Raw genomic sequence first — 26,607 nt, forward strand, 5'->3', positions numbered from 1 at the left:
TCCCCACACATGGACAGTTGAATCAACAGAAGGTTATTATAACAGTACAATACAATTTTCAGTGATAAACCTACCTTTACAACAACTGTTCTGTCTACTTTTTAAACAGCATTATGGAAAAAATGAAACTGAACGTAAATCACTTGAGCTAAATGTTAACTCCTTGCATTCTTGCACCCGGGAACAAAACAATTTGACAATTACGACTAAACATTTGCTAAGAAGTATTTCCTACTAAAGCAAGGCGCTATTTGGCTCTGGTAAGCGTAATCATAGCAGACTGGTTTTCGTACCTATTTGGCAAAAGGGAAAACAGCAGCCTTTTTTCTCTGTTTTCTCTAGTCGGGTAACAATTATTTCAAATTGTTTCACCTGTCTACTGTCTAGGCATGCAAGTTTTACTGGAAGCCCATTTTGCTAATGGTGAAGTACCCCTTTAATAACCACATGAAGGTACAAGAGAGAACTGATTTGTATGTCATCAATGTGGAAAAAAGTTTCCCTGAAAAACAAAAAAACTTAAAGGTTTAGTTCACCCAAAAATTATTCGCCCTCATGTCGTTCCATGCTCACCTCCGTTTGTCTTCGGACCACAAATTAAGATATTTTTGATGAAATCCAATAAGTTTTTTAGCCTCAGCCTCAGATGTCACGCTCATGGACCGTTTGGTGAACGTCTGAAGCATATGGCACAGTTGACTTCGAAAATCTTGAAGTGTTTCTAGTTCTCATCTGGTTGGTTGAAATCTACAGGATGTCCGGGAGACGTGCGTGTCGCATTCTTTAACGGTCCACCTGGGAACAAATCCTGTGATGCCAAACTTCCTTGGGGACAATAAGTGCTTATCAGAAAATGCAGGATTTTCAAAAGTATGTGAAGTTCGCGGCTCCAGTAAACTTGCATAACGTTGTTGAATGAATAATTTATTAGATGCACGCCGGTCTGTTATTGTAGGGAAATCGACTTCACGCCCCTAAACATATTACTCCAATCTGGCTTTGTTGGTACCATGATGCTGATCATCAACTTTCTCTGTCATTTCAGGCTTTGATCCTGAGTTTATTGGAGAATTTGCACATGAATGTGTGACATCAGTGACAAACAGCCAATCACATGCCTTGCAACAGAGAGAAACTGTGATTCACTTTTTGCAAGAGAGCCAGCACGATTCAAAACTTTTTCTTAAGGGGGTGGTTCATTGCGATTTCACTTTTTTAACTTTAGTTAATGTGTAATGTTGCTGCTTGAGCATAAACAGTATCTGAAAAGTTACAGCGCTGAAAGTTCAATGCAAACGGAGATAACTCCGTAAAAGTTAACCGTTCAGAAGCGTCCTGTTGCATTCAAAATGTTGTCACTTCTTCTTGAGTCTCTCCATCATTGTCCGACTCCATTTTGAACATAAAAGTCTGAATGGTTTCTGATATTTTCAGGGAGTCTGCGTGAGGTAATGTGAGGCGCTGCTAAATGATAACACCAGCTCCTGAAACTCCACCCCCTTTTGAGAGCAGCAGCTCATTTGCATTTAAAGGGACACACAAAAACTGAGCGTTTTTGCTCACCCTCAAAAAGTGACAAATTTAACATGCTATAAAAAATGATATGTAGGGTATTTTGAGCTAAAACTTCACATACACACTCTGGGGACATCAGAGACTTACTTTACATCTTGTAAAAGTGGCATTCTACCACCCCTTTAAGAGTTAAGGGACTGAAGAAAATGAATTTAAAAGCATATACACTGATGAAAATACTTGTCCATGACAAATAAAAGAAATTATCTTGCTCTATCAGTGCAAGTGAAACTTGTAAAGTTAATTTATATAGTTGATAATATATAGTGATAGAAACTCAAACATATAAGATTACATAAGATCTATATATATAAATATCCATTTAATCTAAATGCTTAACTGTTAATCTGAAATAATAATGTTAATAATAAATATAGATCATATAATAATTATATAAATCATAAAATAATTCTAATAATCATTAAAGCCAGACAATTTCATTGTTAAATATTTGTTTTTACTATATAGTGACCTTTAATTTGGAGGAAGAGAAACTGGGGGAGTGACTTTATTGCGTTGGATGTGTCAGTGTCATTTTGCTCACACCTGATTGGTCAAATTTTGGTTTGAGATCTCTTAGCCAGAACAAAACCTGCCCTGGAGCAGGTTAGCTGTGGAGCGCAAGTTACTATGGTGATGAACACCGCTAAAAGCCAAGTCACTTTCATGGTACCTAAAACCCAGGATTGGCGCAAACAAATCTGAAATTTACCTGGCTAGCCAGCTAATCTGGCTTCATGGTACAGGCCCCAGGTTCATGTTTCATTGCTTTGTTTGTTATGTTTTGCCACATGCTCCCGGTTGTCATGTGATTTCATTGTTCTTAAGTGTTATGTTAGGTGTGTTCGACATCGGCTGCGGCTGGATGTAACCGATTGGTGAGTAGTCGCGTACAAGCGGAGAGGAGCTGAGAACGGAGACGTGAAGTCGGACACTTTCTGCTCCCCATAGTGACGCTCGCGCTACGTTTGCATACTTTATCACAGTGAAATAAATGCAATATTTGACTAATTCACAGATGTTTCAGAGACATTTTCATTCAATACTTTATGTACTGCTTACAGCATCTGTTTTTACAAGAATAAAGTTCAATATAATCATATACTATATAAAAACTAATGTAGTGGGGTCTAAGTTTTTAATCAGTATTATTTTGATAAACATGACACAATATAACATCGCGACTACATGAAAAGAGCTTTAACTGTTATAAAAAATACAGATTTGCGAGCATTAGTTGAACTGAATGCGTGACAATAAACACGAAACACACGTGATCGTTGTCATGTGGTGAATCCGGCCAATCGTGAAACAGCTGTGTCGTCATCAGAGCTCGTGCATATCCTCTTGAGAAACTGCGCTGGCTGACTCAGGCGGCTGCTCTCGAATCTCTCTTGCGGCACTTTGAAGCCATACGTCACGGTCACATGGCGTCGGCGCTGTCTCAAGTCGGACAAAATTTCTTACCGGCATGCACTGCTTCAAGTCAGCCGCCGATCGGTCTGTGCGTCGCTGCATCAAGTCGAACAAGCCTGTTGTCATTGGTTGATTTAGTCATGTGGTTTTTCAGTTCTGCTTTGTGATTGGGTAATCGTTTTGATTGTTCACAGGTGTTCCTTGTTTGTCATTAGTCTCTATATAAATAGCCCTTATGTTTTATTGTCCTCTTGTCTAGTATTGTTTGTTGTAAATTACTTTTGGTGAGTTTAGTCAGTTCAAATTGATGTTCTTCTTCTAGTTATCGTCTTTTGTTTATCTGTATTTTATTTATTAAACTGCACACGGGTTCTTACTTTAACTTGTCTTCAGTGGACTGCCTTACAAATATAATTTAAATGATTACATAGCCAAGTCTATTTTGTTCAAAGTATTTATCAAACAAGCTGGCAAAACTGTTTAAATTGGTTCGCGAACCAGTTTGTTCAGTTCCCTCAATTTCCCATCTGAAGCGGTTTCTCACTCTAAGTCGTAACGGGAAAGGAGTGTTGGATGAAGTGGCCATGGGCCTACAGTCAATTGAAAGCAAATCTGCAAATGCATCCTATTGTTTCCCAGCGATAAAGATCTTTATTAAGCCTAGTTGAACATCTGCATATGCTTGTCTGTGAATGATTCCGCAGGTATACATTCGACTTCATTTCATACAAGCAATTTACAACAAACAGATTTATATGCTAAGTACACGATACCACTACTACGAAGTATGACCTTGCCAGTTTTTGATACCTTAATTTATATATTAAATAAGCTACTATTGTTAACAGAGTACGAAATGAACACCCGTCAACCTGGAATTTGTGGGTATTGCACAGTGGCGTCGACCTGTTTGTCTTAAAAAAAAGGAATGTCTTTGCTTAGACACAGGTAGCCTGTTTGCACACGCCTGCAGAAACAGACGATTACATTTTGGAGAACAGACGAAAGAAGATCCACTTGCGTCGCTTCAAAAAATTGAGGTTAAACCACTGGAGTCACATGGATTACTTTAATGATGTCTTTCCTATCTTTCTGAACATTGAATGTATAAATTGCATTGCTCCCAGTGGAGGGAATGAAAGCTCTCGGATTTAATCATTTGTGTTCCGAATATGAACGAAGGTCTTATGGGTGTGGAACGACATGAGGTAATTAATGACTGAAATTTCATTTTTGGGTGAACTAACCCTATAAGGATGTGTTAATTGGTTTATAAAACATTAACAAAAAATAATAATAATAAGACTGCGTAATTAATTATTAATCTTTTATTGTTGCTTGCCAAACTTAACATTCATCCTTGTTTTTTAAAAAAAGAAACAGAGCAATATATCCAAGCTTTCAATTTCAAATTACTTTTAAGCTCTTAAGATGATAAACCTTATAAAATTGTAATATCCTACATTTTGTAGCTTATATATCTTTATGTTAAGTCTGTATGTTTGCATTCTTTGTTTTTTTTGCCTTGGCAATAAAAAAACAATTGCGATAATAAAAATGTTCCTCTTTGTTTAACAAACAAATGTTAATAAGCAAATGTTTTTGTTATTACGCAACACTGATATAGAAACAGAGAAACCTTTTTTTTTCATTGTAATTTAATGCAGACTTCACTTAGTCGAGATACTTTATAACATTGGAAAACATGAAACAGGATGTTGTGCCAGATTTGATCTACTTGAAACAGTTGAACATGTCTTAAAGCGTGGAGGTTACGAGAATGAAATTATAGAGGTAATAAAAGATATTACTTAGATTTCACTGCAGATTTAGTTAAATAAAGATTCAAGAGTGTTTAAATATTTAAAAGATAGAAAATTAGAAACAAGACTTAAGACCTTATACAATTGTTACTTTTTTCTATATATTTTTATTTATTTATTCAACGTCAATGCCAAAAATATGCACCATAAGCTGGTTTGCCAACTGCCATAAAACTTTAAAGAAGGACTTTTATTTTGGTATGTTTGGTACGTCATAAAGCTGCGCCGCACCCCGGTGCCTTTTGTGATTTGGCTGAAGAAAGGTTTGTATTTTTAAATCGTTCAATCAAATTTATAGGTTTTCCTAACGTAAAATGAGTGAATTATTATTTGATGTAATTTTGTATTGCTTGTCTAACATTAATGAACGTTATTTTTTTTTTGAGTAAAGCGCATCCGCACACGAATAACAGAAAATGTGCTTCTTGTTTGGCTACCTATGAATCAGTTTATCGTAAAAACGAATTTGAGCACTGGCAATTAATGATGAAGAAACGGATCTTTTCAAAACAGCACGTCAAATGAACCAAATAAGGCTTTAATGATTCGAAGCGCCCGATTCACCGCATACTGACGACGCGTTGGTAAATGTACACGAGAACACAATGACAAAGTTTCTAATACTAGTATTGAGTTTTTTTGTTTGTTTGTTTTGGCTAAGGCCATCCCCTCTGACTGACTCCCTTACCAGTGCACTGACTACTGAACTAGGGAGCTGGTTGAGACGCACACAGTAATTTAGTTTTTCTTTCTGTTAATTATTCTCATCTTAAACACGACAGACTGTCCAAACACAGAAAAACTCCTGGTGAAGCAGCTGAGATCCACATGACACACTATTATAAAGATGGCGTTTATTAAAGAGGAGAGTGAAGACTTGAAGATTGAAGAAATATTTAGTGTGAAACAAGAAGATACTGAGGAACAAACAGGTTGGTTTCATTCTCAAAGCTGAACTCTTTTGAAGAATGAAATATAAGTGCCCTAATTATGTAACAGTATGTAACAAAAAATGTTTATTTTGTAAGTAGGGCTGCAACTACAACTTTTTTGATAATCGATTGTTGATTAATTCTTTGATTAATTAGATTAAAAAAAAATCTAAAAATGATTAAAATCTGTGTTTTATTCAAAAAATAAATAAATAAATATCAATAATTATTCTAAAAAATGTTATTCTTCATCCTGGCCAATGTTGTTCTCCAAACAATATGCAATATATAGGCTATGAAAACAAATACAGTGAATGTGTGTAGAAAAGGGTTAAAATATACACATTAAAATCTAAATCATAAAAACAACAGATTGCTTACTGTTTAATGCATACATTTAAATAATAAAGTTAAAATGATTCAATTAAAAATAAACAAAAGTACAACATTTTAACTTGTATGAGGATGGCATGCATTCACTCATTTGAACATACACCGCGTTCCAAATTATTATGCAAGTGACATATCAGTAAGATTTCAGTAGAATAAACATTCAGATTTTAGTTTTTCTAAGAAAATTTTGTTTATTTATCCATGTCTTTTTATATAACTGGTATCAATCTCAGACAAAATAATTTGCCAGGTCTATGGAAACCCTACTTAGAGGTTGTTCCACATTATTAAGCAAGTCACAGTTCTCATGCAACATGGGGAGGAAGAAAGATCTTTCTGAAGAGCATGAAAAGCATGAAATGGTGCAATGTTGTGCAAAAGGCATGAAAACAACTAATATTGTGTGAAAACTGAATGGAGATTATCGAATTATCATAAGATTTGAGAGTGATTTAGAGCACAGCAGAACTCGATCAGATAAAGGCTTATTAATGAAAGTTCCTGTCAAAAAAATTAATTGTATTAAAAGGGCAGCTATAAAAAAAAAAAGCCAGTGTTGAGCAGCAAACAGGTATTTGAAGCTGCTGGTGTCTCTGGAGTCTCAAGAAGCTCTCCATGCAGGCTGGCAGTTGTGTGTAAAGATGCATTTCAGCCACTCCAAACCAAACCTCACAAAGAGAAACATTTACAGTGGGTGTAGAAATACATGAAGACTCATTTTTAAATAGTTTTATTCACTGACTAATGCCGTACCACAATGGATGGTCTAAATGGATGGATTTCTGGATGGTTGATGAATGGCCACCACGTTCCAACAAGACTGTGACGTCAGCAAGGAGCTAGCGGGTGATGATTTGGGCTGGAATATTGGGAAGTGAGATGGAAGGTCCCTTTAGGGTCTCTGAGGGTATTAAAATGACTTTTGCAAGATATGTGGAGTTCATAACTGGCCATTTTCAGCTATGGTATAAAAAGGAGGATAGTGCCTTCTGAAATACAATGCACTATGCACTATCCCATGCTGCAAAAAAACACCACAGTAATAAAACTGTTTGAAAATGTATTTCTACACCCACTGTAAATGTTTCTCTTTGTAAGGTTTGGTTTGGAGTGGCTGAAATGCATCTTTAGTGAGGAGGCATTTAATCATCTCACTCGCATAAAAACATTCAGTACTTCTCAAAATGAATAAAACCAGTAAATGCAAACTCAGAATATGATGCAATGTTAAATTTCACAAACTTTATGTATTTAATCTTACTATATTAGCCAATGTCTTTGCTGCTGACCTTTGATCATCGAATTTAACCAAAAATGAAGAGTAACTTCAGCAGCAGAGCTGAAAGGTTTGACCTACGCCCTCCACTGTACAGGTGTGAAATTGCATTTCCTTCAGCCTGAGGCTTACTCATTTCACCTTTGCTGTGAAAGGGCCTTTACATTTGCCAAAAATAGAACTTTTTTTGTTAGAAAAAACAAACAAGCAAGCCCATCTTAGATGAGGAAAAGTAACACAAAAGTAATGTAACATTACTTTCCATAAAAAGCAACTAAGTAATGCAATTAGATTTTTATTTTTAAGGAGTAACGCATTATTGCAATGCATTACTTTTAAAAAGTAACTTACCCCAACACTGCTCTAGATGCTGCATTTTTAACCAACTTGAGCTTTTTTTACTGACACTGGAGTATTTTTAAGGGTGGAAGAAGGCTGTTCTACAAACGTTAGAAATCAACTGTAGCAAACCACGTAACAGTATAATCCATCGAGATCTAGAATAATTTGTGCAGAGGATTTTGATCCAATAATGAATTCTTCTGTTTTAGCAGAATTTTATTATAAGAAATGTACTTGCCATCCCATCTTTTATATCATTAATACATTCTGCTTGTGAGTTATGAAGTTTTGTCAGTTTGTGAGGAAATATAAAACTATCAACTGCATAACATAGTGATGATAATGATAGTGATCTAATGATAATGTCCCTCAGATATAACGTATAAAAGGAGAAAAGCAGATGACCTAAAACTGAGCCCTGTGGCACTCCATAATTGTGTATGATGAGGTATCTCTTTATTTACACTAGCAAAGTTGTAGCAATTTTTTTTCTTGCTGAGCAAATCCTATATCTATTGGACGGACATTTTGGCTACCTGAGCAAAAACATTTTTTATACCAGATGTGTACACAAAAAGTGGTTACATCATGCAATTGTAACATTTAAATTGAATGTGCTATTTCTATTTGATTAGACCCAATATTGTAGACATAATGTCAGATTTAAGATCTGTCTGTTTTTTTTTTTTTTTTACTGCCAGTTTGAACGTTTTTGGGGCATGTCCTAAATGAAACAAAGAGTTGACAATATTGAGAAGAGGTTTTGATATTACAGAAAGCACCTCTTTTAGTAGCTTAGTAGTTATGGGATCTAGCATACGTTTTTGGTTTTGATGCTTTGTTGGTTTTTGATGCTTTGTGTCAGCAAACTGGGGTTAACATTTATCTGTCTTTTTTTCACCTTAGACCTAACGACACTGAAGGAAGATGGTAAAATCCTGAATGAAAAGGAAGAGAAAGGTCAGTATGAGAAACATAATGCTTTCAAAACTCGAGAAAAATCATTTAATTCCTCACAGACTGAAAGGACTTACTCACGAAAAACAGCTCAGAAGAGAGGAACTGGATTTTATTTCACCTGCTTTGAGTGTGGACAGAGCTTCGATCAACCTGAAGACCTTAAAGTCCACATGGGAGTTCACAATGGAGAGATACAACTGAAAGAGGAGAGTACAGTCCTCAATGAAATGGAAGAGAAAGATCAGTACGAGAGATGCAATGCTTTCATAACTCGAGAAAAATCACTTAGTTCATCACAGACTGAAAAGACTTCCTCACGAAAAACAGCTCAGAAGACAGGAACTGGATTTTATTTCACCTGCTTTGAGTGTGGAAAGGGTTTCGATCAACCCGCAGACCTTAGAGTCCACATGGGAGTTCACAATGGAGAGAATGTTTTCAGCTGCTTTGAGTGTGGAAAGTGCTTCAATCAACCTGAAGACCTTAGAGTCCACATGGGAAGTCACAATGAAGAGAAGTATTTCACCTGCCAACAGTGTGGAAAGAGTTTTGCTCAAAAAGGAAATCTTAAACTCCACATGAGAATTCACACTAGAGAGAAGCCTTTCGCCTGCCAACAGTGTGGAAAGAGTTTCACTCAAAAAGGAGCCCGTGACCGGCACGTGAGAATTCACACTGGTGAAAAGCCTTTCACTTGCAAACTGTGTGGAAAGAGTTTCACGGCAGCACTAAACCTTAGGTATCACATGAACCATCACAATGGAGAGAAGCCGTTCAGATGTGATCAGTGTGGAAAGAGTTTCAGACGTAAAGCATCCTTTAGTAGCCACATGAAGATACACTCGAGAGAGAACTGTTTTCAGTGTCATCAGTGTGGAAAAAGTTTCACTGAAAAAGGAAACCTTAGACTCCACATGAGACTCCACAGTGGAGAGAAACCTTACACATGCCCTCAGTGTGGACAGAGTTTCACATATAAAAAAGCCCTTGGCTCCCACATGAGAAATCACACTGGAGAGAGTCCTTTCACCTGCAAACTGTGCGGGAAGGGCTACACATCGGAACAAAATCTCAGGTATCACATGAACCGTCACACTGGAGAGAGGCCAGTCTCATGTGATCAGTGTGGAAAGAGTTTCATACGTCAAGCAACCCTTAATCAGCACATAAGGGTTCACTCAAGAGAGAACTCTTTTATATGTCATAAGTGTGGAAGAAGTTGCCGTAGCCTGAAAAGCCTTAACAGGCATGTTAAAACCGGACACAGCGGAAGAAAGCCTTTCAAATGCCACCAGTGTAATAAAAGTTACCGATTCAAAAAAACCCTTAAGAATCACATGAGACTTCACACTGGAGAGAAGCCTTTCACGTGTCTTCAGTGTGAGAGGAGTTTCCCTTATCAAAGAGATCTAAAACGTCATTTGCAAACTCATTCTGGAAAGAAAATGCAGTGTTTAGAGTGTGGCAAGAGGTTTAGAAAAAGCAGCAATTTCAAAAATCATCTGCTCATCCACTCCGAAGGAAGATCTTTTAATTGTGATCAGTGTAATAAAACATTTCTTTTGCCATTACACTTACAGATACATAAGAAAAGTCATGCAGATGTCAGACGTTATTTGTGTTCTTTGTGTGGAAAGCGTTTTAAGTGGTTCGGCAATTTAAAATGGCACCAGAAAATACGGATATGTGTGAAATTACGGCTACGTTCACAGCGCAGCTGAATGTGGCCCAAAATCGATTTTCTACTTAAGTGCAGAATTTCATTATCATTTTATATTTTTTGTTGGGCTGCTCGCATGACCCTTAAATGTGGTCTGTATCCGATGCTTTATCCGATCATCCGATGGGTTAGTCACTGCACTTGTGGCCATGCCTGACCATCTTCTTTGCTATGTGTAACCCTCTGCTGGTGTGTCCATACTTTGTTCAAACAATGAGAAAAGAAAAAGAAAAACAACAACAAACTACACTAGGGTTCAAACTTTACTTGCCTTCAGTGGACAATTTGTTACAGAAAGCTCCACCACCACATTGCACTTTTGATTTTGTTTTGGCTGCCAATTTTCTGACCCTGCTTTTGTCTTACCCAATAAACACTCTTCAAATGGATCCTCACACAAGTCTTCTGAGTCATCTCTTTACTCTCTGCAGGTATTCACAAGATAATGTGTACATAAATATTACTCAATTCATTGTTCTGTTAAAAGACAACTCAATTTTAATTGCTTTAGCGATGTAACATCATATTTAGTATACATTTTGTAATCACAGTTATGCAAATAAACATTTGAACCAGGAGTGGAGCCAGACATTGTGAACATGCAGGGCTTAGCCCAAATCTACATTATATCCACATTTATGGCAGCTACATGAACTTTTAAATGTTCTCTGCCTTTATCATTATGAAACCATAACACAACATTTTGAGTGTCAAATTTGCACCCCTGCCATCTAAAAAGTGGCAAAAATTCTCTAATAAGTTTATCTAGAATTCCAGATTCCTCTTATCGATTTCTTTTTGTGCATTTTAATATGACTTCAAACCATTCAAGTCCACACACTTCCAAAGTGATCTTAATGTGATTTTTAAACCATTCAAGCGCAAGAAGACTCACGAAAAATTAACTGGCTGTTCTTGACTGCATAATTTTGTAACTATATTTGTAATGTGTACACCAGGGGTACTCAAGTTTGGAGGCCAAGAGGGCCGCATTTAATCCACATAAAATGCGAAGGGCCACAAATTACAATTTGGATGGTAAGACTTTTATTTAGGCCTAGTTAAAGCAATATATATAGTTTTACTTGGTATTTACAAGTTTATTATCTATAGTTAAGTCTTACTAGTCCTATAATAGTTGCCCTATTTAAAGTGTCACTGAACATGAAAAAAATGCCGTTTTAATAGTTTGTCTTGCTGTATCCTTAATGCAAAAATGCACTCATACTCAGAGTATAAAAAAAACAATGCCAAAATGCAAACTGTTCCTTTTTGTGATTTGCATCGTTTACATTTACCCTCCTGATTTGATATATAAAACGATTTAGTATATATTACAGTTCATAGCCTTTTATAGTGTGTTTACCATACTGCATTGACTATAGGTATTATGTTCAAGCTTTAATATCCGTACTTTAAGCTGTTATGCATTTGGGGGAAATGTGTTTGTGTGGACATACAGTGCACAGCATAAATGAGTACACCCCCTCTGAAACTTCTGAAAGTCAACAATTACTCAATTACTTAGAAGACATGTTAGGGTTCTTCAGAGATATAATGTTCCAGCAAGTCTGCTTAATCAATTACCAAAGAAGAATGTCAAAATTATTCAGGAAAATAAGATTTTCTTATCAAGGTGATAAAATGTTGTGTAGCAAAAATGAGTACACCCTCCTAAAAGTTACTAAATAAAAATTTTCTGGTGTAAGTTTAAGGCAATGTTTGATCAACAGGTAAGTATGTTGAACCAAAACATTTAAAGAGAAGTAATTTCTTGACAATTAAAAGTGTTATATAGCCCACTGAATCATTCTCAGACTTAATGCTGACAACAATGGAACCACTTGGGAGAGAAATGTCAGGAGACTTATTTCTTAGCACAAAAGAGGACAGTGGTACAAGAGGATTACCAAATCATTGTTTTAAGTGTGAAAATACAGCAAAGTAGCACAGAAATTCAAAAACAATGGACTTCAGTATAATCAGGCCTTCATTTTAAGCTTTAATTTAATGAGGGATTTTTTTTTTTTTTGCTAGACAAAGAGCAGGAGAAATGCCAAGCGAGTGTCTCAGAGCCAGCAAAAGCTATGAAAAGAGTGACTGTTTATCTCACAGAGGAAGATGCAGCCTACAGAAATGACATGCATGGTTGTTGTTCTCACTAGAACTACCTACAGTAGCCAAAGCACAGTAAAGTCAGTTAGCCATTTCCAAAGCCCATACTATATAAAAATATAGATTCTGGGAATCAATACTCTGGTCTCATGAGACCAAATCAATCATTTTGGATCTAACAGCATCCAAAATGTTATGGTGTTGCTAGAGGAGGAGTACAGTGAGAAGTGCCTGGTTCCCACAGTAAAGTTCAGTGGTAATAAAGCTCTTATGTGGGGATGTATGTGTGCTGAAGGTGTGAGGGAGTTGTGCTTTATCAATGCTGTCATTAATTCCTACACCACTGTGTAATTTAATACACAAATTTGAAACAGAAGATGTTACCCTTTCCTCATTCCCTGCATTGTTGGGCATTTTTTCAACATGACAGTGGGGATATGCATTCTCCCAAGGTGAAAAACCGTCTGTGGACATGTAGTGCACTCAATCTTAACACTCTTGAGCACCTGTGGGGGATTCTGTAGAGACGAGTTGAGCAACACTCCCCATTAAAGATCAGGGCATTTAAGGAGCTCATCATCCAGGAGTTAAACAGGACAGATGTGACAATTTGTCATGAACCTGTACACTCCGTGCCAAGAAGGGTCAGAGCAGTATATTCAAAATTATGGAGGGCATACTAAGTACTAGAATATTATACATTTGTTGAATTAAATCTAGGGTGTACTCATTTCTGCAATCCTTAATTTAAACAAAATTGGCTAATTTACTTATTTTATGGCTATTAATGTTCTCAGTTTTTATTATGTATATGTTTAAAACATTTTAGTTTTGCCATCTTTCCGTGAATTGTATTAGTGATCATAAAGAAAATACATCTTTTGTATTTGTTCAGAGGGGGTGTACTCATTTATGCTGTGCACTGTATGTGATAGTGTAGTCAGCATTTCATTGTTTTAAGGAATGACAGATGGAAAAATTGCTCTTTTATTCAAATGTGTGGGGAACCTTTCATGCTTGTGGCTGCCAAGGAACTGCACCCTAAGCACAGAAGTAGTTCAACAAGTGTCTCCCTTACACGCATTGCTTCCCGTGCAGCATTGTTGCTCCCTACTTGGCTGATGTTGTGCAGTGCAGAGGCTTCTCCATCACCAACATGGGTTAGCAGGAAGGGTCTTGTCAGGTCTCTATGGAGAGGGAAGGCTTCATCTGCCACAAACACATGAGGCTCCTGGCAGCAGTGTGTTCTCAGGTAAGCCAATGGTTACTTACCGAAGAGCATTACCAAAGGGACTATTATATTAGCCAGAGTCCCACCATCACTGGTCTTCCCATAACTGCCAATATCTATGATGGGGAAGCAGCATTTGGCATCTACAACTGCTAAAAGGACAATAGAGACAATAGTTTTTTTGTAGTTGTAGAATAGTGATCAAGAGTTGTTGGGAGCCTGGATAACTACATGCTTCCCATCAATAGATCTACACAGTTTTGAAAATTTCAGCGATGGTAGAACTCTGCTGCAATTTCCCGCCAATCTTCTATGGTGGGATTAGGCATGAACTCCTTCACCAGGAGTCCCAAATGCCTTTTGCCACTGCTGTCACAGCTACAGTTCTGTGCGCAACCCGGCAGTGCTGTGGTAAGAGTGCCCTGTTGCAAGGAACTTGCCTACCCCTGGGCTACTGGATAGACACCATTTCTATAATACACACAGTGAGTTCAGGTGGTTCAGAGCGCTAATGTCCATTTTTATTGGTGTATGTTGTCTCAGAATATCCAGCCTTACATCTCTTTTGTTAAGTGACAGTCCACAATGAGGACACATGACAGTGTTTGTCGTCTTTTGAATTTTTGGGGGTGGTGCAAAGGAGCCTGGATCAAAGGTAAGGGGGACAGAGACTGGAAACATCACTCTCTCTCTCTTCCTTTGTATTTGTGGTGGTGGGGTTGGTGCAAAGGAGGCAGGATCAGAGGAAAGGGGATAGAGACTGGAGACTTGGTAACAAAAATAGCTGGGGGAGAGGGTGTCGGGCATGCAGCTACAGAGGGCCTTGGAGATGGGGTAGGTGCTGCAAGTGCTTCTGTCTTGGAGCATTTGTAAACATGGCTTATGTATTGGCCATTGCGTATTACTGTCTGGCTGCAGTACAGTTCATATGTATGTGAGTATCATATGTGTGTGAGTGTGTGTTTTGTGTGGGGGGCAGAGGAGTACATATGTGTAAGGGGGATGGTGTGTGTGAGTGAAAGAGAGAGAGGGAGAGAGAGAGATGAGTTTTATGTGTGGGGGCAGGGTATAAAAAATGGCATGTTTATTCTTTTGACATTCTTGCACTTATATTTCAGGATGTAGGCTAACATTATGGAAACAAACATACACATAAAGAAACATTATTACTTTAACTACTAACAAAGTAATAAAGTAATAACAAAGTAACAATGTGCCTGTGTGAAGATCAAAACCCATACTAACCATGCCTTGGTTATGTTGTTTATGCACACACACACATGACGCACAAATTCTTAAAGTTGTCAACATTTTAAGTCTTGGTAACTTCACGATGGCTCAAAACAAAACGCTTAAACCTAGCTTTTATTAAGTTGTTAAAGGGATAGTTCACCCAAAAATGAAAATTTGATGTTTATCTGCTTACCCCCAGGGCATCCAAGATGTAGGCTGACTTTGTTTCTTCAGTAGAACACAAATGATGATTTTTAACTCCAACCGTTGCGGTCTGTCAGTCGTATAATGCTTGTCAATGGGAACACAATCTATGAGAGTAAAAAAAACATGCACAAACAAATCCAAATTAAACCCTGCGGCTCGTGACGACACATTGATGTCCTAAGACACGAGTTTGTGCGAGAAACCGAACAGTATTTATATAATTTTTTACCTCTAATACACCACTATGTCCAACTGCCCTGCACATCCGGTTAGTGAGGTCTGATCACGCTCTGACAACGGAAGTGATGTCTCGCACTCATTGAAGCAAAGCGCGAGAGATCACTTCCATCACCAGAATGCGTTTTTTGACCTCACTAACCGGATGTGCAGGGCAGTTGGACATAGGTGGTAAAAAATGATATAAATACTGTTAGGTTTCTTGCACAAACCGATCATTTCTTAGGACATCAATGTGTCGTCACGAGCCGCAGGGTTTAATTTGGATTTGTCTGTGCATTTTTGTTTTGACTCTTATAGATGGTGTTGCCATTGACATGCATTATACAACTGACAGACCGCAACGGTTGGAGTTAAAAATCATCATTTGTGTTCTACTGAAGAAACAAAGTCACCTCCATCTTGGATGCCCTGGGGGTAAGCAAATAAACATCAAATTTTCATTTTTGGGTGAACTATCCCTTTAATTGCATTTCAGCCGAGAGTTTGACTGTTTTCTCAATGCATCTTCATGTTTCAATGTTAATGAGAATGTGACGTATTTGGGCATGGGCGTGGCTTCTGACATCACACTTGGATGTGGGCCGGGTCGGACGTCCACAACAGGCTGCAGCGAGACGCTTCTCAAATTAGTAAATACAAAAAACTTTCAAACCCATTTAAGGGTAAAGATTTTATTTATGTTCAACAAATAAAAAACAGATATAATACAGATGAACAAATCATAAAGCTTGGGTTGCTGAATATTATATCTCTTTCTTCAAAAGCACTTATTGTTAATTATATGATCACAGCTTATAAACTAGATGGTCTGGCTTTAGCCAGGTTTCTTTCAAACACAGCACATTACATTACTTTAAATAGTTTAATGTTGCTGTAATCAATCAAGGTGCCACAATGGAGTGTAATTCTGCTGAGTCTGGTGATTTTTGGATATAAACTCATGCTGTACATTGTATTAATAAATTCATCAGTCATTTTGTGCTTGTTTGGATTTAGCAAATCAATGTTAAAATCACCCCAGATGAAAATAACTTTTTATTAGTTTTTGAAAACATTCCTTCTATCCAGTCCTTAAATACTTTAATGCTAGAGCCTGGTGTTCTATATACACCTTATGGTAACATTCTTTTTTTTCCATAAATATTTACTTTCTACCACCTTATAATTCAAGTTTTTATCCACATACAAAGCCACTCCTCCTCCATTCTTATTATTTCTATTTATACAGTTGACTTCATACTCCTCCAGATCAAAATCCATACCTTTATCAGCATTGATCCATGTTTTAGATATGGCAGATTTATTGTAGCAGTTATTGTTGTTATTGGAGAAGAAATTATTCTCAGAAACTGTCATTTTCCAAGTCCAGTTAGTACTTGTCTAGTTCCTCAATGATTTTGATCACCAAAACTTTACTTCAGTTTAATGAAAATTTTGCAGTTTGTGGTCCATGTGTTTTGAATTTTTCCCAGTTTCTTAAAGAAACCCGATTTTCTAGCGATGTCTGCGTTTCATTTAGTCAAATGTTAGTTTATGAAGACATTGGTTCCTTTTAGCTTCCTTTCTTGTTTTAACAGAGCAGTTTTGTGTTTTCTGTTGATCAATCTCATGAAGATAGCCGGTTTGTCGCTGTCATTTCTCCAGGGCAGAGGGTGGTATGCCTCTGTTATCAGAGTCCATTTCAATCCTCTTGGATTAAAGAAAGGGAACCACCTGTTGAAAACCTGCTTGCCGGGATCCCATCACTTCCTCCACCAGGTCCAGGATGGATTTCTGCTGCAATTTAACAGCAGAAATGTCATCACCTTCCATGACTGTCAGTGCCTTCTTTGGCGGCATAATAGTAACGCTTAAAGCACTCCGCACACCCTCAATCACACCAGAAATGGAAACGAAGAATGCCTCGCACTCAAGTGACAAGTACCTTTAATAAACCTTGTTACAGTTGAACATTTCATTGTATGTTTCTTCATGTATTCGCAGAAAAGCTGACTGCTTTTTTGACAACTCCAGTCTATCTCACTCAATATCTTCATGGATAATGTCACCTTGCAGGTTACACAGGGCTGCACAAATTCTCAGAATTCTATCTATTTTTGGTACAAGTTTGTGTGCAAGTGATTTAGTCTGCATATAATCCACTCTATGTGGACTTTCACATTAGCAATCCTCCTTGTCTTCTTCAGAAAGCTGTGCCCCCTTTTAGTAAAGTCAAGTATTGTGTGCTTCACCTTCCTTTCAGACAGCAGATAATGGATGGTGAAGCCTCGGTCAGCCATGACCTCATCTCCTGGACTCAGGTACTCCAGGAACCCTGAGTCATATGTAATGAAATTGTCACTACATCTGTCTCCATAAACTGGGGAGATGAACATTATTAGGCCACAGAGTGCATTTGCCACTAGGTACTTGATAGTGTTCTGGGCATAATAATGGCTAAAAGACTCTGCAGGGGGATCCAGATTCCTGGCCCTTTGGAGGGGGGTCTCAGAGCAATCTATGATGCATCTTGTGCCTGGGTAGTATTCTTTAAAGCATTTGGGCATTGTAGCTACTTTCCTTTGGAAGCCAAGGAAAGTAGTCCCTCATATTTTCTTCCATTAGGTCAATACAGTAGCTTAACATTTGCTCTGGGACACAGTAAATCTTTTAGCCATGTCATCAGAACCTGGTCTGTTGGGTCAAGGAGAAAGTTACCATTGTAGAGAGGTCACAGTGTACAGAACAGCTCCATTATGGCTTCACCCTTCAGACAGGTTTATGAAAGTGAGTTTTGAGCTGAGAATTGTTTAAAATATCTTAAATGTTGACGTTAGCTGGTAGCCTGATATATTAACATGGGAAATGAGCAGCAGAGTTGACCCTCTCCTGACTCAGATAAACTCCGTCTCTGTTCATGGCCACTCCTCAAGCCCCAGTTGGCCCGCTTTGGACCAAGGTATTCGGCGGGCCAAAAAACCCTGGCCGTTGGCCCTGAGGAAGCCCCGACAAGGCCCGATCAAGCCCCGGAAGTGACAGTGGAAACTGTTGCTTTTGGCCCAACAGTGGGAAAACAGCTATTGTTCCGGAATGGTTTGAGGAACATGATGAAGAGTTCAAGGTATTGATCTGGACTCCAAATTCACCAGATCTCAATAGAATTGAGCATCTGTGGGATGTGCTGGACCAACAAGTTCGATCCAAGGTGACTCCACCTCGCAATCTACAGGACTTGAAGGATCTGCTTCTAACGTCTTGGTGCCAGATACCACAGCACACCTAGTAGAGGGAACAAAAACAGGGTCTTAGGTTGTGCATGGCTTTTCAGGTGTATCTATAAGAGTGATGGCAAAATAATTTGTTTTATTATATAGCTCACAATTAAAAGTGAATCTTCATGTGGGAATTAAGGGTTGCTTTATGTCTGAAACTTTTTCCACACTGATCACATGTGAACGGTCTCTCTCCAGTGTGAACCTTCATGTGATTCCTAAGGTTTAGTTCTGCTCTGAAGCTTTTTCCACACAGTTCACAGGTGAAAGGCTTCTCTCCGGTATGAATTCTCATGTGTTGTTTAAGGTTCCCTTTTTGAGTGAAACTCTTTCCACACTGTTGGCAGGTGAAAGAAATCTCTCCAGTGTGAATTTTCAAGTGTTTATTAAGGTTTCCCTTTTCAGTGAAATTTTTTCCACACTGTTGGCAGGTAAAAGGCTTCTCTCCATTGTGAATTCTCACATGGGCATTAAAAGTTTGTTTATGTGTAAAACTCCGTCCACACTGAGGGCACATGTAAGGCTGCTCACCTGTATGGATTCTGACGTGGCTTTTAAGGCTTCCTTTTCGAATGAAATGGTTTCCACAAAATTGGCAGGTGTAAGGCTTCTCTCCGGTGTGAATTCTAATGTGTCTTTTGAGGATTATTTTTTGAGTGAAACTTATTCCACATTGAGGGCATGTGTAAGGCTTCTCTCCAGTGTGAATTCTCATGTGGTAATTAAGGTTTCCTTTTCTGTTGAAACTTTTTCCACATTGCTGGCAGGTGAAAGAGCTCACTTCATTGTGAGCTCTAATGTGGACTTTAAGGCTTCCTTTTTGGGTAAAACTTTTTCCACACTGTTGGCAGGTAAAATAACTTCTAGTTCCTGCTTTATGATCTCTTATTTGTGAAGTTATTTCAGTCTGTGAGCAACTAAATGATTTTTCTCCACTTACGAAACTATGACATTTCTCATAATGATCTTTCCCTTCCATTTCATTTTGTTTTTGACACTCCTCGTTCAGTGCCATCAGATCTAAAGTAAAAAAAAAAAAAAATTAACTCCAGTTAAATGGCACAAAACAACAAACATTGTAATACAGAAACTGGTACAAATTACCTGCTTTTGGCATCTAAACATGGCTAGATCTTTCTTCTAGTGCTATTAGACCTTTCAACAACATAGACCACAACATTCTCTTGCATGTTCTTAACCTTGCATTAGTCTTATAAAATACAAGTATGAGTGCCACAGGGCTCAGTATTAAGTCCTCTGCTTTTCGCCTTGCATTTGTTTCCCGCTGAGATACATTATCATTAGATTTCACTGTTATGCCAACAATACTCCTTTCTATAGTAGGGATACGCCAATCCGATACTCAGTAATTGGTCGGTCAGATGAGACCGATTTAAATTCAATATTGTGCGTATACTATTCTGTTAGTAGTAGCCCCACAATAGGCACAAAACATTATAAAGCACCATAAACTTTTTGTGCATATATTCCAAGTGTTTTGAAGCCATTCCATAGTTTATTGTGAGGTTCGAAATGCATAGGTGTTGTGCAGAACGATCAGCGTATGACATCAAAGTACCGCAAGAGCGATTTAAAACCATAAGGAGTCGTATGCTCTCCAAATGCTCTCGCTGTACTTTGATGTCATACGCTGATCGTTCTGTGCAAGCCGACGCATCTCAAACAAGCCTAATGTCAGCTGATTAATTCAGTACCACACCCAGATAATGATCTGAATTATATAATGTCGATGAGTAAGATAAAAGCCATTGTTAGTGGGTCTCAGTATTTGCAGCTGCAACAGTAGTAATAGTTGTAGTCACGTCAGCAGCGTCTGGCAAGTTTATTATCAAATGTTCATCAGGTCAGAGTGCTGTTTTGGTTTATGTGTATGACGCAGCGCGACTGTTGATTCTCTCCAGTGCATCACTTATACATGTATTTACTGTTATCTTTGATATTTTATAGTGTTATAAATTCAAGTTGCGTACTTCCATTTAGCAAAACTTCAAAATTTCCCTCAAATTTACTTCAATATTTCACAATAAGAGACTTTTCTTTTAAAAATCTTACCGATCCCAAACTTTTAAACGACTTTTATACTTTTACATATGAAACTAAAACCTTCAATTGAATTCAAATGATTTGTTCAAACTGGTTAATTCATTCATGAACGAAGCAAGTGACTACTGTCTTTATGAATTGGGTGAGTCAATGATTCAATGAATGCAGATTCACTCTACAACGAAACACTATAGCCGCGTTTCCACCGCAGGAACTTTCCCCAGAAACTAGGGACTTGGTACTCAGTGTGTTTCCACTACAGGAACCAGGGTTTAAATGAAGTTCAGGGTAAAAAAAAATCCCCCTCTGAAAATACCTGCTCGCTAGGAAGTTCCGGAACTTTCGGGGGTTGAGACTCGGGCGCTGAACATGCTGATTTGGTTGAGTTCACACAGCATTTTGATTGGTTGACTCCATGCAGCATTTTGTTTCAACCATCTTTTTTTTTAAGTCTGTTGCGGTGCGTGCAGTAAGAGTTGTTTGCTACAATGCAACAATGGAGTTTAAAAAATACGACCGATGGACTGACGATGAGGTTCAGGCTTTATTAAGCTTATATGCGGAGAACGAAATCCAGCGCGAACTGGAAAGTCGCGCACAGTCCTATGTCATCGGACTATCTTCACGGTACTTTAGACCGCTATGGAAACGCAGCTAGCAATAGGTCTGGGGGAAAAAAAGTTCCTGGGACAAACTGTTCCAGGTAATTTTGGTGGAAACGCAACTTATGTGTTGCTTGGAGATTCAATGTAAAAAAAAAAAAAAAAACTCATTCAGGGCAATTAATATATTAAATTTGGGGGCATTTTCATTAATTGTGGGGGCATTTCCACCCTTGTACATCAGCATTTCATGCCACCAGCCATTCTGTTATTGTAGGAACATTGACTTTACATTTTCATGCCCCTAAACTTGATGCTAGTCCAGACCTGACATCCATCTGAAGTTCTGAGACTACATGTGGTCTATCTGTGCATGTGCCTGATCAGAGTATTAATCAATTATCAAAATAATCGTTAGTATCAGCCCCGTACCAATGTGCTAAAACTGTTTTTCTTTTTAGTGTCACAGCTGCAGCTTCATTAAGTAGTTCAATGAGGACCTTTGTGAGGTTCTGGGCCAGAGGTTCTGCTGCGGAAGTGTACTGGGCGCTTGATGTCATGGAAAAGCATAGCTCCTTCAGCAGCTGTACTGGGAAGGGTGACCCTTTTTGTCTTATGTTTTCAGACAGCAACATTGCTTCAAAAGCAGCTTACTTGACAATCTTTGGAACTACACCACATTTCTCATCACTACTTTTGTCAAAAGTGAAATGTGAAAGTGACTACATTTTACTTTTTGATGAGAGTTTGAACCGCCCCTCTCCATTCAAAATAACTAGATGTGCACATATGTTTTTTGGGATGGTGACCATGCTAGCACAAGGTTCTTTGACTCTCCATTTCTCAGATATGCATATGCTGATGACCTCTACAAATCGTTACGCATCAACTGGAACGCTGATTTGTGGCATATTGCATATTTATCAGCTGTTAAATAATATGGTCTGAAAATTTGAAATTTGAGTCTGGAAAAGTATGGAATTTTGAAATGGAAAATGTGCAGGAACCCTGAACATTTAATGAAATGCGGTTAACTTGGCAGTATTCAGGTATAAATACTACAGAATTTGAATAGAGTAGTCAAATGTAAAATAAAACACTGCACTATATAAATTAAATATAGATTTAAAGCTACAAAACTTATTAACTCAAACAAACCACTTTATTTATGACACTCTATATGACATCCCTCAAATATTGTTCATTTCTGTAGAGGTGGACATTTTAAAAAGGATTAAATGACTTGAGTTCAGCTTTGAGAAAGAAACCAACCTGTTAGTGTCTCCGTATCTTCTTGTTTCATTCTGAATGCTTCTTCAATCTTCATGTCTTCACTCTCATCTTTAATAAACGCCATCTTGATAATAGTGCGTCACGTGGATCTCAGTTGCTTCACCAGGAGTGTGTTTCTGTGTGTTTGGACACACTGTCATGATTAAGGTGAGAAAAATTAACAGAAAGAAAAATTAATTCAAACTGAATCTCTGGGTTAATCTCAATCAGCTCCCTAAATAGGCAGTGCACTGGTAAAGGAGTCAGTCAGAGGAACAGTTAATGGTCTTAAATAGCCTGTTTAGCCAAAAATACTCAAAACTAGTGCTAAAAACGTCAAATTATACACAAGCTTCGTGTTTATAGTTACTTATTATTTATATTTGGAATTTAATGATTTGTTGTTTACATTTAATAGATTATAAAAACTTTGCGAGTGGTTTGTATTCTCGTTGCATTTACATTGTTTTGACAAGGAGGTGTCGTAATAGTGCGGTGATTCGTGCGCTTCGAATCACTGAATCATTTTGCGAAGCATTTGGTTCAATTGACTCGGAGTTTCGAGCAGCTCTGTTTTTTCATGACTGCTTGCCAGTGAATTCCTGCTTACAATAAACTGATTCACGATATAATGAGCGAAATGAAACACATTTTCTGTTACTCATGTGTGGATGGGCTTTACTCACTAAAACACCGTTCATAAATGTTAAATAAAGCTATAGAATATTACATTCAATAATACATAACTATTTCTACAATTATTGTAAAATCTATAATTGTCTGAACTGCGTATATGAACTTAAACCATTTTAATTCTCAAAACAAACCTTTCTTAAGCCGAATCACAGGCACAGGACCGCGTCGCCGCCTTATGACGCCACACCGCCAAAACAAAATAAAAGTCCGGTTCCCAGAGGAGGATAAGAAATTTATATTCAAAAACACAGATTTTCATTCTTGGTAAAATACATATTACATACACACAGAGAGAGAGAGAGACTGATAATGTCTTTGTGTTTATGACATGTTTCAGATGCAATAGCTCTCCACACTGCAATACAAAATCTTTTAATGCAAAGTTAAACCCTGGTTGATGCTACCTGGTTATTTACCCTGTTAAACAAGGGTAAATAACCAGATGTTTTACTGCACATTTTATAGAAAGTTCAAGTGTTTGATAGCGTGATTTAAATGGACACATGGGGTGCTTAAAGGCCTCATGAAATCAAAATTAACTATATTTAATTTGTTAGCGCATCTAGTTGTGGTCCCAATGGCTTGATTATTATTTTTTTTTTTTTTTTGCAAATCGAGGAGGGAGGGATATCAGAGATGTTACATTGTTTTCGAAGCATTTAACGCACAATTGCTTCAAAAAATTTGGACACAACGTGAAATATCTGTAATTAACAATAATGGCTGTCCCGTCAGTGTACACCATTGGTTCTCACAAAGTTTGACAGTAAGTGAAACTAGCTAGCAACCAAGCTCTTCAGATGTTGAACATCAAACAGGGCTGCCGAAGAACTTGATGTCATATGCACAATAAACTAAATAAATTATTTTTGGCATGTGTGCCACCAACCAACTTAAATCAAGACTGAGATGTGTTATACCAATCATCTTCTTCTTTCTCTACAGAGGGTATGTTGAAAGAGGCTGTACAACTTTATGATATGAATTATCATGAAATCGCTCAGTGTTTCAACCATGGAAAGAAGCCAAAAAAAAAAAAAAAACAGCTTATAAACAGTATGTCACATAACGTGATATTTACCTCAGAAAAGCCATTAAATTACCATAAACTCGATAGTGAGAAAAATGAAATGAAGAGAGGAGTATTTTAGGGACGCCACAATACAGTTAGCCCATGGTACAATACATACCTCTGTTTTTTAAGCACGGTTTTCAGTTGGTTCTGTTCTGATGGCTTGGTACATCAGAGTGTTTTTTGTTTTTTGCTTAGGTGACAGGAACAGTAAGAGTTTAAGCAGAAAGAATACTATTTTTTTTTTAATCGCAATACTCTTTATTTTACTTAAAAGCCAAAAAAAAAACAAACACTTGTCCACATCCTATTCCTTTTCTCTCAACTGTTTACGTTCTTTAGACATAATAACCAACTGTGTTTGTTAACCTTGTGCGTATTTGACAGTATTAGTGCAATAATATGTGAAAGATAACTTAGTTCAGTAATCACATGCTGTTTGACTGGCTTTTAATGTGGCTTTGAGTGTGCGCTCAGAAAAGTGCATATCAGAACAACACACGAATGAAAAGTTTAACAGGCAAGGCTCTAAAATGCATGCAAATAATGAGCTTTTTTGATTGCAAATAACTGCAGTGTCTCGTGAGCGCAACTCTACCACTGTGTTAACGTGATGTGAATGTATGTTATATTGTACAGTATATTGGGATGGGGAAAAAATGTGTATATATACGGTATATCCAAGTGAAACAATATTTAAGATCAAAATCAAATCGCAAGCTTATGAATCAAATCATAAATCTGTTACTAAAACCCCCCACTACTAAGGAATAGTGTTGTTCTCTTGTTCCTGTTTGTTCCGAGAATGTTGGCACAAGTATTGAACATCTATGTCTAACATTAACACCAATTAAAAGGCCATGCATGGAAGACACCACATTCAATTACAGCTCAACATGCACCTCAAAACAATTCTCAGATGTTACCTATGAGCCTGATATCACTCAGGAGCAAGGGCAGTGAAAATGAAGTCTATATGTGGTTAGTTTTACATAGATGTATACACGGCTTATCACTAAAACTTTAGACATGTTGAAAAAAATGTCAAGGCATCTAGGTCAGGTTTGAGATGATCAAACATGATGAGATGATCAAACTTGTTTGTATGATACAGCTTGTGAAGCTATATCCGATTGTTCAGGGTTTGCAAATCACTCTACAAAGCCAAGAAATACATGGTATATGAAGATAATTTGCTACTGTGACAAGCTCAAGAGTCAAAACCACTTCTTGCTCTTCTTCAGCTGCCATGTTACCACTTGTTGACCTCTTTCTCACATGGGGCTCAAGTAAAGTTATAATTTGGCAATTAGTAAAGCTAATAGAACTAGATGTTTCAATCCCTTTAGTAGGAAGCTCTTGATAATAGCAGTCGGTATGGAGTGGTGAAAAAAAAAGGGGTAAGGTCATCAGGTGGGCACCCTGCTTCATCGACGTTTCATTGATTGAAGCCCACAACGTCTCCAGAAGGCTCAACAGTGTACCCAGCGTCCCAGGTACACCCCCCTCCATGCCCTCTATATCCCTGATGAGCTCTGCATGGCAGGGGCGTCCTTCTCCCTGAGTCGGGCCTAAGCCTGACCACATACCATCTGTCTCTACCTTGCTGCCCAGATAGGGTCCTTATGCTTGATCCAGTTACTGCTTTTTTCGGCAGCACTTGACATGGACTTGATGGCCTGTTGGAAAGAGCGACCCTTCACCCCTATTTTTCCTCAACAAACTGGTGGTAGATGTTGCAACAAATCCCCTTGCATCCCACCTCTACTGGGAAGATACTGGTCTTCCACCCGGAAGGTCATAATTTATAAGTATTTCCAGACTTTCAGCTACAGAGTGGGAACTTCGACCATAGCAACAATTGTGGATGAAGTCACCAAAATCATCTGGGATGTATTGGTGAATGAATACATGCAAATACCAACAACTCAAGATTAGGTGGAAATTGCTAATGGGTTTCACAAGAAATGGAACTTTCTAAATTGCATTGGAGCTATTGATGGTAAACATGTGGTGTTACAAGCTCCACCATGCTCTGGATCATTATTTTACAATTATAAGGGTACACACTCCATTGTCCTTCTAGCATTAGTTGATGCAAATTATCAGTTCTGTGCTATTGATGTTGGGGCATTCAGAAGGAACAGCGATGGAGGAGTATTTTCCAGTTCCCCTTAGGGAAAAAGA

General features: G+C 37.9%; 3 protein-coding genes across 7 annotated transcripts in view; 1 reads left to right on the top strand and 2 right to left on the bottom strand.

Moving 5' to 3' along the window:
- LOC127510599 (gastrula zinc finger protein XlCGF57.1-like) overlaps positions 1-22,646 on the top strand; it is a 33,292-nt gene extending 10,646 nt beyond the window's left edge. Inside the window, exons 1-4 of one of the 3 annotated variants that reach the window (XR_007929681.1) lie at positions 5,007-5,077; positions 5,597-5,746; positions 8,664-8,717; positions 21,842-22,646. Coding sequence is in view for 2 of the 3 variants with exons in the window: in XM_051890350.1 (XP_051746310.1) it covers positions 5,662-5,746; positions 8,664-10,438 (1,860 nt within the window). In the remaining variant the exon portion in view is untranslated. Of the gene's footprint in view, positions 1-5,006; positions 5,078-5,596; positions 5,747-8,663; positions 10,838-21,841 lie in introns of those variants that run through there. The other 2 variants (XM_051890350.1, XM_051890351.1) reach the window with 2 other exon arrangements.
- Positions 1-26,607, bottom strand: part of LOC127510588 (gastrula zinc finger protein XlCGF8.2DB-like) — a 445,238-nt gene that overhangs the window by 95,201 nt on the left and 323,430 nt on the right. The gene's annotated exons all lie outside the window — the stretch shown is intronic.
- Positions 15,906-23,556, bottom strand: LOC127510682 (gastrula zinc finger protein XlCGF8.2DB-like). Of its 3 annotated transcripts, XM_051890598.1 has the most exons (4): positions 23,480-23,556; positions 22,653-22,806; positions 18,822-19,734; positions 15,907-18,721 (listed from the first exon to the last, which is right to left on the bottom strand). In XM_051890598.1, the coding sequence occupies exons 2-3, from the start codon at positions 22,735-22,737 to the stop codon at positions 18,824-18,826; spliced, it is 996 nt and encodes a 331-aa protein (XP_051746558.1). In that variant the 5' UTR covers positions 22,738-22,806; positions 23,480-23,556; the 3' UTR covers positions 15,907-18,721; positions 18,822-18,823. The 3 variants fall into 3 exon arrangements, with proteins under 3 accessions (XP_051746557.1, XP_051746559.1, XP_051746558.1); XM_051890597.1 differs by having other exon boundaries at positions 15,906-19,734; XM_051890599.1 differs by having other exon boundaries at positions 15,906-19,734; positions 22,653-22,789; positions 23,480-23,547.

Source organism: Ctenopharyngodon idella, chromosome 4, assembly GCF_019924925.1.
Source record: "Ctenopharyngodon idella isolate HZGC_01 chromosome 4, HZGC01, whole genome shotgun sequence".
Classification (NCBI taxonomy): Eukaryota; Metazoa; Chordata; class Actinopteri; order Cypriniformes; family Xenocyprididae; genus Ctenopharyngodon; species Ctenopharyngodon idella.